This window comes from Nycticebus coucang, chromosome 5 (genome assembly GCF_027406575.1).
Source record: "Nycticebus coucang isolate mNycCou1 chromosome 5, mNycCou1.pri, whole genome shotgun sequence".
NCBI lineage: Eukaryota > Metazoa > Chordata > Mammalia > Primates > Lorisidae > Nycticebus > Nycticebus coucang.
Window position 1 is genome coordinate 124,325,138 of NC_069784.1, and position 13,187 is coordinate 124,338,324.

At 42.8% G+C, this 13,187-nt stretch overlaps 1 protein-coding gene across 4 annotated transcripts in view; it reads left to right on the plus strand.

Annotated features, from left to right (window-relative positions):
- SASH1 (SAM and SH3 domain containing 1) overlaps positions 1 to 13,187 on the plus strand; it is a 312,356-nt gene that overhangs the window by 238,430 nt on the left and 60,739 nt on the right. For all 4 annotated transcript variants that reach the window (XM_053591083.1, XM_053591082.1, XM_053591085.1 and 1 more), the window contains 4 exons: positions 353 to 393; positions 2,578 to 2,664; positions 5,087 to 5,199; positions 12,168 to 12,269. In XM_053591083.1, coding sequence (XP_053447058.1) covers positions 353 to 393; positions 2,578 to 2,664; positions 5,087 to 5,199; positions 12,168 to 12,269 — 343 coding nt within the window. The remainder of the gene's footprint in view (positions 1 to 352; positions 394 to 2,577; positions 2,665 to 5,086; positions 5,200 to 12,167; positions 12,270 to 13,187) is intronic.

Genomic DNA, 13,187 nt, shown 5'->3' on the forward strand with positions numbered 1-13,187 from the left:
TTTTCATTATTATTTGCTTTTTCTTTTCCACTTATGCAAGAGACTCCTGAATGGCTGTAACTTCCCTCGTAGTTAATAATTTTACAGAAATGCAAGGTGCTTGAGCAATCACCTAGTGAGGTCTCTTCTCTTCATTTAATATTATAGGTCTTACCCTAGAGGGCGTCCTTAATAAATGCTGACAAATGGTACATAAGGCTGTTTCTTGTGAGTCAGCAGCCAGGTGGAGAAGGCTGGTGGCAAATATCCTAAGTGGATTTTCCCCGACTCTGTTAAGTATTATTGATGCCGGGTCACACTAGTTAGGAAGAGTTTCACTTCTAACCTGACCTGTTTTTCTTTTCCTTTCTAGGAACCCTCTTCATAAATCAAATTCAGAAGACGGCTCTGTAGGTCAGTACCACTTGTTTAACTATTTAATTATTTTCCTTTAATACTTCATAGATGACACAAACATGTTAAAAAACACAGAAACCACAAAGAATCCCACTACTCAGAAGTAAACACTGATAAGATCGTGATGTGTAACTTCTCTCCTTTTTTCCTATTGGGTAAGGTTTTTAAAAAAGTTAATTGTGACCATAATTTACATACTATTTTTAAGTTGCTTATATTCTGATTATTTCCCCACATGGCTGAATATTCTTTACAGTAAAAATTTTAAATCCACACAGTATTCCCTCATCTTGGATGTGCCGTAATTGAATTAACAAATCAGTTCTGTGCTGGGCATTGAGCTTTGCTTCCAGTTTTTTCCTCTATTATAGACAAAGGATGCCGCCATAAAAATCCTGTAGCCTCCATCCCTGATAATGTCCTAGACTACATCCTTAAATTAGACTTTTTAGATTGAAGATTATGTGCAGTTAAGGCACTGTATATTTTATATATCCTTGAGTATAAAATTTACTCCCGGCTTAGTCCTCGATTTTCTGTTTGGGTCAGAGGTGAGTGGTAATGATTCGGAGCATAGGGCTCACATCTGGCTTCCTGGATTTGAATTACAACTCTGCCAACTCAGTAATTATGACCTTGGGCAAGTGATTTTATTCTCCAAGCTCCAGTTTTCTCATCAACTAAATGGGAACACTAGTGATACGCCCTTAGATGGCGAAGGACCTCGATACAGTAAGTGTTGAATAAATGATAGCAGTTGTCATATTCTTTAGGCTGTGCCTCCATTTCAGAAACATTAACATGGGGAAGGGGAAGAAAAGAACGTGGCTTACAGTTGAAGAAATACGTTATATTACCAATCGCCTGCTAGAGAGGCTGAATTAACAATCATCTTTCTGCCTTGATGCTTGATGGCTGACGTTTTCTTTAGTGTAAAGCCCAAAGGCAGCAGACGACAGGGGACTGTGTCAAGATAAGCACACATGGAAGTCTCAGGCTGCATGGCTCTGATTTCATTCCCATAGCTCTGAGGGTTGTCAGAACTTAAATAAAGGCATCCTGTTTTGACAGATGATGCCCTTTCTAGCCTGCGAGCACCAGGGACGTGGTTCCCACATGTCTGCTCTGGGCGGCATGGCCTGGCACCACCCGTCTAGACTGTGGAAACCCGTTACTTTCCTGGGCCCTATTTCCAGTGGCCGGGGAGAAGCCAGACAGACAGCAGATGGTGACAGAGCTTCTGTTCCGAGTGTGCCACCTCAGCACGGTGGCAGATAGCACTGCTGCTTTTTCTTTTTAAGGAATAAAGGACTACTCTACCCATTCATTTTACTTCCTCTTTCCCTTTGCTTTTTAAAAGACTTTACTTACTTTTGATGATTGGAACCCTACCACATATTAAAAATGCCTAGCTCTGGCTGTGAATTTGTGTTCCTTTGAAAGTTACCCATAGTAGTTGAGCAAATGTGGGAGGTTAGTGAGAGACCCAACTGAGAGATATCACAGCCATAGCCAGATTGCAATCTGTTTTTCTTGTTCTATGCCCTGGGTAAGCTGTAAGTGGGTCACTGGATAGCCTGAATGCCAGAGAGGTAGGAATCATGCCCCTCCCATGCCACCATCACTAGACCCATAGAGAAACAGGGCAGGTCAACCCCACAGACTGTGAGACCAGCTGTGCTGAACAGCGGGCACGGGGCAGCCCAACTGTTCTGTTCTCACCATTAAAGCTGGAATAACAGGAATAAGCCAAAGGCAGATGAACAATAGAAAGAACAACAAAACATTAACTTCTTAAAATAACGTATTTGTGGTGTAGTTGAAATAATTGCGGCTAAGACCAAAGGGGGAAATATACCACAAGACGAGGCAGAATTAGGCACACTAGTTAAACAGACATCAAAGTGAAGGCAAGAACTCATGCTTCGCCTGCCTTTTTTGATGTTTCTGTATTTCTCATCTTAATCCCACTGTACCATTTCTTGCTACTAGGAAATTTGCATTTTCTTTTTAAACAACTTTACAGGCATTTCCCAGTCTTTCACAAACTAAAAGAGAAAAACTGTCTTTTTTTTTTTTAAATCAAAGTATTCTTGCAAGCTTTTGAATTATAAGGAAGATGCTACTTTTGTTATTAATGAATTTATTGCTTGTGCTTTTTTTATTATTATTATTTTAAAGGAAAAGGAGATTGGAAGAAGAAAAATAAGTATTTCTGGCAGAACTTACGAAAGAACCAGAAAGGAATAATGAGACAGACTTCAAAAGGTATTGCAACACAGCTGGCAGACAGTAGGGCCTTTCAGCTCTAAAATGTTAGAGCCTCTAAATGGATGCTGTAAGTTGGGATAGCTGATTGCCTGTGCCCATAAAATGTTTAACTTTTCAAAAATTCCCATCGTTACTTTAAGATTTCATTCCAGTGGGGTTTTTTTTAATCGAAAGAAAACAAATGGGAAGAGCTGGTAGTCTTTTGTTTTCATAGATCTGACTGTAAAGACCACATTTTTTGCTTTTCTTGGTCACACCAACTTCAGAAAGATGTTTACTGACACCTTGCTAAGATCTAAAAGGGTCTGGAAATCCTTAGCATTTGTTGGTTTTGGAACCTACTTGGAGGCTTTACATTCTTCCGAACTTTCAATGTGCTTCTGTGACAGGGACAGTTATGGGGGTGTTGCCCCTGGAAACACCAATGGTCTGACATCATGGGAATTTGCCCAGGCTGCTTTATAAAGGGAGTTCTGCATTCTTCTTGGCTGTGTCTTTTGTTGTTGTTTATATAGTAGGGTAAATATGTCATCCCTTTGAGGTCCAGTTATATAATTTATGTTTCCCCAGTATTCAGAGAGGAAACCATAACAAATCCACTTCCAGATTGTAGTCTAGCTGAATAAAGTTATCAATAGATGGAAATTTTTCCTTGCTCACCAGTGAGACTACTTGTTTTCCTTTACAAAATCTTAGTGTCCTGTGCTGTTCAGAATCCTTCTCCAGTTATCTATACACTTGGGAATGAGAAAAAAGGATGTGAGCAGCAGATACACCACAGCACACCTGGGTTTCGTGGCAACACTCCATGTGGTTCACTTTTTAAGTGGTTCTACTTTAAGGGAGTCATTCTTAAACATTCTCAGTTTTTCCTTCTGATATGCGTAGGATTATTTGTGATTCAAAATAAATCTTGGATTCTACTGAAGTTTTATTTAGAGAGAAAGCTAAGAGAAAGAGAGATGGGGGAGGGAAGGAGGAAAGGAAGGAGGAAGCTAGCAGTTTCGGAGCCCACGTGGCTTAAACAATCCAACCAAGTCCCCATTACCCTCTCTGCTATCAGAGGCGACACAGATAGTAAAATGAATCAAACCAGCCAGCTTCTCTCTTCCCCCAGAACACACTATTATTCTTCCCTCACAAGTAGATGAGTGGCAAAGGGAACTTGAATAGTATTTCTAGACTGATTGATTACAGAATGGAAATGAGATAGAAAAATACAGGGGAACATAAATTGCAAAGCCCGGCCCGCCTGAAGTCAGTTCCTTTAAGTCTACAGCCAGCCCTTTACGCTCTGTCCTTCCATACCAAGGGCGTATTACTAAGCTACAGCCGTGCATCCTAATAACTCCAGGAGCTGGTGAAGTATGAATGGGAGAGACAGGGCAGTTACAGGACGAGGGGCCGGAATGTGGGCGCATTCTCGGATTGTGCCTGCAGGCCACTTCCACTGACATGTCCTTCTCCACTCATTGACTGGAGGTTTACGTAGGTCACGATGGAAGTTTTGAGACCAACAGTGTTATGGTCCGTTATTTCAATTCCAAGAAACACAGTTGACAGCGTCCTTTCTGATTCACCTGTGCAAGTTTCAACTGGCTCAGCTTATTAGTGTTGCTGGGAGGGCCTCATTTGGTTCCCTCTGTGCAGATTTTATGTTTCTTGATTTTTGAGTATTTCAGAACTTTTGTAATGACCCACAGACCTGGCCAACAGGGCTTAAATATAGTCGAGACAATGGCAGTCTGTTAGCTGTGCAGGAAAATCTTCAGAGGGAATTGCCAGGGGATTCTCTTCTCCCCAGGTTTGAGCTGGAAGTCAACTTCCCCTCACAGTCTGGAAACCTATTTAAGATAATACTATTTTCAGATACAGACATATGTGGCACCCTTCTTCTGATGAACTCAACATGCTTCAGACCTGTGATTTTATTTGTTTGTTCTGTCCTTTTTGGGGTGACAGCCACGTAGCTCAGCGAGGTGGAAGGGTTTGACCAGGCTGTGGGGTTGGACTCCGACCCTCCCTTCCTCTGTCATGAATGACAGCTCTCTCCCACTCCTTGGCAAAAGTGTTTCCTTCTCATTCATCTTTCAAAAGGCAGGGCCCTGGGAACCCTCAGCTGAGGCAGCTGTGGAATGCTTAGCGGGTCTCTGGTCTGCCTGTGAGGTGGTCCTCTCCGTCACTTTCTTCCAAACCTCTCTGATCCTTGGAAGCATTCTGTTGTAACATCCACTTGTTTTGGGAGCCTGTTTCCCAGTACGCAGTGCGGTTTTACTAACCTGGCGCTCCGTGAGTCATGTGCTGATACTGGCAGCGCCCCTGACCGACTCCCTTCCCCAGCCGGAGACGTCAGGCTTCAGTGCGCAGGTTCTGTTTCATCTTTCTTGTTCATTCCTGTTACTCTCTTCTCAACCTCCAGGAGAAGATGTTGGTTACGTTGCCAGTGAAATAACCATGAGTGATGAGGAACGGATCCAGCTAATGATGATGGTCAAAGAAAAGATGATCACCATTGAGGAGGCCCTGGCCAGGGTAAGTGTGCAGGTGTCGGGCTGTGTCTGTGAGGATGAGGCCTCTGACATTTACAGATATTTAGGATCATCAAAGGGTAAGGGCATATAATATCTAAAGGATTATTTTGATGATATTTTGGTGGTCATTAGGTAGCCAGGTCAGATGAAATATTTATTACAGTCTTCTTTTTTTTTTTTTTTTTGATGTGAGGACAATTAATTACCTAGTACACGGTGGGGGATGGGGGAAGGGGAGAGCAAAGAGAGAGAAGGAGGGAGGGGGGTGAGGCCTCAGTGTGTGACACACCTCTTAGGGGCAAGACACAATTGTAAGAGGGACTTTACCTAACAAGTACAATCAGTGTAACCTGGTTTCTTGTACCCTCAGTGAATCCCCAACAATTAAAAGAAAAAAAAGGGAAAGACAGGGTCTTACTGTATGGGCTAGAGTACAGTGGCATCATCGTAGGTCACTATAGCCTCAAATTCCTAGGCTCAAGCCATCCTCCCACCTCAGCCTCCCCACGTGCTGGGACTAGAGGCATGCACCCCCAGGCCCAGCTAATGTCTCTGGGTTGTTTTGTAGAGACAGTCTTGCTTTTGCTCAGGCTGGTCTGAAACGCCTGGCCTCAAGGGATCTTCCCTCCTTGGCCTCCCAAAGAGTTAGGATTACAGGCAGGAATCCAGCCTAATGTTTACTGCATTCTGTTTACTCGATGCAAGAATTCCACCTTATAAGGTGATGGGGGGGGGGGGGTCCAACTCATGGCCAGAAAGCCGCGTGCGTAGTACGTAAGGACTGTTTTGCTTGACTGCAATGTCAGATAGCTTGTAAATTATACACAGATCTTTTTTTGTGGATTTTGTTGTTGTTGTTTTCTCATCAGCTGTTATTAATGTTTGTGTATTTAAAGTGTGGCCCAAGACAACTCTCTATGTGATACTAACCCTCAATAGTTAAGAAAAAAATTTAATTTTTTCTAAGACAATGTTGGAAAAAAATCGATCACTAATGGGGCTGTTGGGTGGGAATGGGTTTAGTAGGAGACCTGGTGTCTGGGACCACCTTGGAACACTCATGGGCTGGCTTCTGTCCCTCTGTGGATCCAGAGACACCCAGACTGTGGTTTCAGGGTGGCTGGGCTGGTGTTGCTGGGCTTGCTGCAGACGAGTCAGCTGGTACCAGGCAGGCGGCAGGTGACAACCTCCTGTCTATACTGCTGATCCCTTGGCCTGCATCCTCAGCTGATCTGGGCAGCCACACCATCCCTCATCTGGCCCACCTGCCGGCTAGGGCAAAAGTCCTCCATCCGTTTTCTCTCCATTTCTATGCTTTGGGCATGCCATAAAATTTGGACACAGTCCAACCAAATTCCTAGAAAGTACATATGAAAAATGCAGACCAATATGTAGTTTTACCATGGTGAGCAAGATACTTATCACCTCCTGGGGACTGATGCTTCCGCACTGCTTTTTAGTGGTGAACCTGAAGATCTGAGTGCAGAAGGTGTCTGTAGTCATCTGCCAGCACCAGTCTGGGAGTTACCGTGTTAGCTCCTGATCCAGTGTTCTTGGTGGAACAGAAAGTGTTACTATGTGGCCTTGGCATAGCCCACTTGGGACAGCAAGTTTCTATAATGTAATTGAAGGAGAAACAAAGGAGTTTTTTCAAGTTGGGGAGAATACGGAGAAAAAAAGTGCTTGAAGCTTTTTCTGAGCTCATAATTTAAGAGCTAGCCATTGTTCTCATGGAAAGGAAATGAGAAGGTGACAACAACTGCAGGCAGATTTGTATGGGGGCTTCAGCCCTGTGGCCTGGCTGTGGCCAGCGTGGCTGCCTTTCCCTCAATGTAGACGCAAACACTGTGATCATTGGGAGATCAAGAATATTGTCCATAAGGCAATCGCGAAATGCAGATGCTGGACGAGAAGATTGGTAAGATTTCTAGATTTCAAATATGAGGCTAGGCACCCATTGACTACTGAGGAAGAAGCAGAGATGTTTTTGGACTGCTCTTCTCAGGGTAGCACACATCTCTAACTACCAGTGTCTAAATAGGCTGCTGCTTTGCTAGGGATGGAGCACTTCAAGAAGAATATTATTGGAGCAGAAAATAGTCTGCAGAGAGGATCTGCCTCCTTTAGCATATGGGCAGCTCAGGGTCTCAATTTACTTCATCACTGTATCTTAAAAAAAAAAAAGAGTTAAGACATAGATTTCTATAATGATCATGTTAGGTAGGGCCTTGCTGTGCTTTATTGGTTTAAAGGAATGTTGTGGCTGGTTTGATCTTCTATCTAGACCCCTCACAATTTTTCTTTTTCAGCAGTAAGCCTGCTTTCTTATCATTTGTTCATTCACTAGAGTAGCACTTGTAGTACCTTTACATTCACAAGTTGCTTGTCGCCAGAGGTCTAACTGTTGACCTGAGTTCTCAACACGCCTCCCTCACTAAACTTAATCATTTCTGGCTTTTGATATGACTTGAGAGACGTGCAAATCCTTTCGCTTGAACAGTTCGAGTCCATTGTAGGGTTATTAATGGGCCTAATTTCAATATTGTTGTATCCCAGGGAATATGGAGGCCTGAGGCGAGGAAACCAGCCCGCGGAAACTGCTGGTCTGTGGGGCCCTCGGAACACATACATTGATCAATTAAGTTCACAGCCCTACATGGGCGTGGTTTGTGGCATCCCCAAAGGACTATAGTTATAACATCAAAGATTATAGCTCACATAGGAGATAGAATACTAACGGAAAAGTTTGAAATATTGTAAGAATTACCAAAGCGTGACACAAGGACTCAAAGTGAGTATACGCTATTAAAAAACCAGCATCAGTGGAATTGCCCAATGCAAGGGCTGTCAGAAACCTTCATTTTGTAAAATCACATCTGCAAAGTGCAATGAAATGAAACACAGTAGAATGAGCTGCGCCTGTACTAATATTTAGAGTGCACAAAGCTGTCAGCCAGTAAGTGCAGGGTATTCTAATCTTGTATCAGTTCTGCAAGATAGGGAAAGTCTAGTGAGATGGTTGGAGGCTACAGGTTATTGATTTACGTGGGTGATTTTCATGTGTGTTGGTCAGAGTAGGGGGATAGGGGATAAAAGAGCGCATCAGTGTTGTTTTGATGCTACCCAGCCCTGACGGAGCTCTGCTATAGAGAAAAGGGTTCTTTGAAAATTTTAACTGGGTGCACTACCTAGAGGAAACTGTGACTTAATCACATTTTCTTAAAAAGGATAATTATTAATACCAGAGACTGCTCAAGTAACGTGATCTAATCACCAAATATTACATATGTATTCATCTGATCACTGCGTATCTGCTTCCACAAGGCCACACCTGTGTGATCGTCAGAAATAGTCTGTGGGAGATTAGGCCAGGGGCACTTCATGTTGGGCATTGTGCTCTTTTCTTAATTCCAAGACTTGTACCCATCAGAGTCCCTAGAAGCAAAGCCTGAGGTGGGGATTCTTCAGTGTGTCAGTCCCTTTAGTGTGGGCTATAAATGAATAGCTGAGGCTGAGCAGTTTGTAATGAGAAGAGGCTTCTTTGGCTCCCAGTTCTGCTGGCTGAAAGATTGGTCATCTAATGGAAGCCTCAAGGAGAGAGGAAACACCAGTGAGAGGTAGGCGGCTTTTTAAACAACCAGCTCCCTCAGGAATAATGGAAGAAAATTCACCTGCTCCTCCAGGTTATTATTAATCTACTCCTGACGAATCTGCCCTGGCACCCAAACACCTCTTAGTAGACCCGTACCCCAATGTTGGGACCAAATTTTAACATGAGGGTTTGGGGTAGCGGTGCAAATATCCAATTTACAGCATCGTGCAAGTCATTTACAAAGGAAGGCTTTGAAAAAAAATCTCTAAATGAGGGAGGGAACCAGTGGAGGCAGAGGAAGAAGCTGGGTGGGAATGTGACTTCAGGGGAAAGCCAGCCTCCACCCGAACCCACAGGGAGTGGGGAGGTCTAGGAGGTGAATTGCGTCGTAGGGTTTGTCCACCAGGGGAAAGTGTCTGAAAGCTGGTTGGGAGAAGGCACAGACTTGTAGGCAGCTCTGTGGGGACAGCTTCTGTTAACCATGCTCTGTAGAGCAGAGTGCCGAGTGGGAGCGTCTAGGGAGAGCTAGGTGAACAGTCTTGTAAAGGGAATCAGGGCATCTGGTATGTTCCAGAGCACAGGATTAGGAACTGGGAAGCTGGATGTATTATTGTCGCACCATCCAATCACAGAGATTTGGACACCTAGAGGGGCTCATGGAGAGTCCATAGGAGGTTTTTAAAAAATTGGTCCTATGGGGAGAAGTTCGAAAGGATTTATCTCAGAAAAGAAGTGGGAAAGGACATAATCACAGTCTTTAAGAGTCTGAAGGATTGTTAAACAGTACATCTTGAAGATGTCCTGGGGAATGTTTTGATTGTTTTTTAAATCTCTACTGAGGACAGAGTACAAAGAAATGAATTAAAATAGCAGCTGGAGGGATTTTGATGTGGTATAATGTAAATGTTCTTTATAATAAGCTCTAGGAGAAATTGGAACAGTATAAAACCTCTCTCCCTGAAGGTCTCCAAGATAGGATTAACATGAATCTTCTAAAGTTGGCCATCTCTCTAAGAATCATGTCATGGGCTTCAAAACTATGAGAAAACAATGAGACTAGTGAAAATGGGATATGAAGTATTTCTACATAAAAAACATACACGTGCACACTTTAAAATGTCTTTATTTTATAACTATGGGATCAATGTAAAACTACATATTTGCTTTAATTTTTTTTTTTTTTTTGAGACAGAGTCTCACTATGTTTTGAGACAGAGCACCCTGGGTTGAGTACTGTGGCATCACAGCTCACAGCAACCTCAAACTTGGGCTTAAGCAATTCTCTTACCTCAGCCTCCCAAGTAGCTGGGACTCCAGGCACCAGCTACAACACCTGGCTATTTTTTGGTTGCAGTTGTCATTTGGCAGGCCTGGGCTGCATTCGAACCTGCCAGCTGCAGTGTATGAGGCTGGCACCCTAGCTGTTGAACCTACAGATTTGCTTTAAAATACACAAATTCTCGAATCATAACTCACCGTTCCTTCATGAAAGTATAATTAAATCAAAACTTCCTTAACCAAAGTGGAGAATAAAAATGTACTTACATGAGTAATAACCAAGTCCTTCCCCCCCTGTACGATGCACGTTAAAAATACGTGGAGATCTTGTTTTGTAACTTTAAATCACACAGCATGTTGTAATTAAGGTAATTAAAGTGGTAATAGGTTGGGTAGGGCACAGAATTAAAAATCTCTATCAGAAGAGGCACATATACTGATCGGCCTTAAAGTAGATGGTGGAGATTGAGCAAAGCCAGTAAAAGTCATTGTCTGTTTATGATCGACTAGTTAGGAATCTGTATCTTACTTCGTTTAAAATGAAGCTCATTTAGTGGCTTCTGGTAGTTGGAGCTAAGACTGAGTATAAAAATGAAGGAGGCACCTGGAGAAAGCTTGATGATCCATGATAATCCCCTTTTCCATCGGGCACATCCTCCCAATCATAGAGGGAGAATGTAGCATTTCAGAAACCAAGATATCCAGATGGAAAGAACGTTCTAGTACATAACAAATTACTGTAAAGATCGGACAGTATGTGTCCCTAATGTACTAGAAACATTAAAATGATTAGCACCCCAAATAGCAAAATGTTTGAACATGTGGCGTTAATGTGAACTTTGAGCTTTCCTTCTTTTCTGAAACCACAACAGTGGTCATAATAGTATTGCTGCATTATCTTACTTAATTCTGGCCTTCTAAGCCCAGGAGGGTGGTTTATTATTATGCCTATTTTCCAGCAGAGGAACTAAAACAGAGAGAGGTTAAATAATCTGTTCCCAGGGCTCCCAGCTGGTATTTGGTTCTGCTACCAAGTTATTACCCGACGATCAATACTGTCTACTTTTTCTCACTTCTATGTACAGAAAAGAATTTCACAGATAGAAATAACACTTGGGTAAGTTGTTTTTTCTCAGAGGTATGATAGTGTGGTGGCTTTTCCATGTCACACAGCCTGAGTGGTTGAGGACCGTCTGGTTGCCATCATGTGGGCTGTCAGGTTTCATTATTTCTGTTTTTAAATTACTTGGCACATGGAACAGGATTTGATCACCGTCTTAATTCATCATATCTAAAAACTACTTTGTGCTAGGATTTTAATGCAGTGACAAATTTTTAATTGTATTCAGCAGCAGAGTTTAATTTCTATGCATTTTATAAAAACAAACACACCTGGACCTTCTCACGTAGGTTATTTCGAAAGCGCCTTCGTCTCATTTTGCTAAATTAAATATGGTCACTTTCTGTAGCATTTTCCTTGTTTCCTTCTGTGTTTTTCAAATTCTAGAAACCTAGCCTCTAAACCGAGACTTTAAATATTTCTGATGATATCTTGTTATCCTCCCCCCGCCACCCATCCTCAGAAGTCCCCAATAAACTCCATACCCTTTGTGAGGGGATAACATCAGACCAGCAACTTGAAGCAGTTTTGAATAAGAAAAACAGGTGATTTAAAAAAAAAAAAGTTTCAGGTCTCTGCCTCGTTTTTATAAAGTGGCTATCTCTTCCTGGAAAATGAGTGTATGTTTTTCCACTTATACAGTTGGGGATAGAGAAGGGCATAATTCAGAGGCCGAAGTACAGATAATTTCTACTTTCAGACTTATCATCAAGCCGAGGGAAGATGAGTTTGGATGTAGAAGGAAAAAAATCCAGGTTCTTTTGGAACATGGGATACAAAGAACCTGTTGGGTCTGTTGGTTTGATTTAGGTGAAACCCCCCAGGCAGGGGAATTACCTTCATCTGGGTCTGGAAAGTGTGTTTGGCTGACACTTAGGCGCCGACACTGGCAGGAAGGTGTGTGCAGTGGTCTCCGTGCTGCTCGGTGTGCGGGATTGGCCGGTCATTTCCTTCAGTTTTCCGTTTTTTCTTGCTGCAGCTCAAGGAGTACGAAGCCCAGCACCGGCACTCAGCTGCCCTGGGTGCTGCCGACTGGCCGGAGGGCCCGTACCCGCTGTGTGACGGCTCATCCAACTGCAATGTAAGTGTGCCATCTTTTCGAGCATCTTGACCGCCTGTGCTGTTAATGGACACCTTCACAATTGCAGCCTTTGTCACCCGGATCTGGGAAGAGGCTTCTCTTTACATGGATTGCTCAGTTTTCTTTACCTAACAGAGACCCACCTATACTGTGGTCAAAATAGTGTTATGCTGGTTTTTTTTTTTTTTTTTGTAGCAAAATATACATAACATAGAATTTTTACCATATTAACCACTGTAAAGAGCTTACTTCAGTGTTATTAAGTAGGTTCACATTGCTGTGAGCTAGCACTGTAGCCCCACCCTGCCAAGGAGAAACAGTACCCACTTCACGATGAACGCCTCACTTTTCCCCTCACTCCACTCTCCGCTCCTCTGTGAATTTTACTGCTCTAAGTACCGCGTGTAAGTGGAATTACACAATATTTGTCACTCTGTCTCTTGTTGGCTTTACCCAGCAAAACGTTTCATCAACAGGGCAGCACGTATCAGAACTTTGTTCCTCTGTGTGGATGAATAATATTCCATTGCGTGTATATTGCACTTTTTTTGTTATTCCTTTGCTGATGGACACTTGGTTGTTTCACCTTTTGGCTGTTGTGAACACGAGGGTTCAAGTATCTCTTTGAGTCCCTGCTGTCAGAACTTCTGGGTATATACTTACGGTTAACCTTTTTTGATCATATGGTAATTCTATATTTACACTTTTGAGGAACCACTATCCTGATTTTCCAAAGCAGCTGTGCCATTTTACATCCCTGCCAACAATGCAGAAATGTTCTATCATGTCCCCTTCTTTTGATCATCCTCATCCTAGTGGATGTGAAATGGTTTTTCCCACTCTCGCTTTGCATTTCCCACCTGACTAAGGTGAAGCATCTTTTCACGCACTTGTGCACTCTGTGCAGAAATGTCTGTC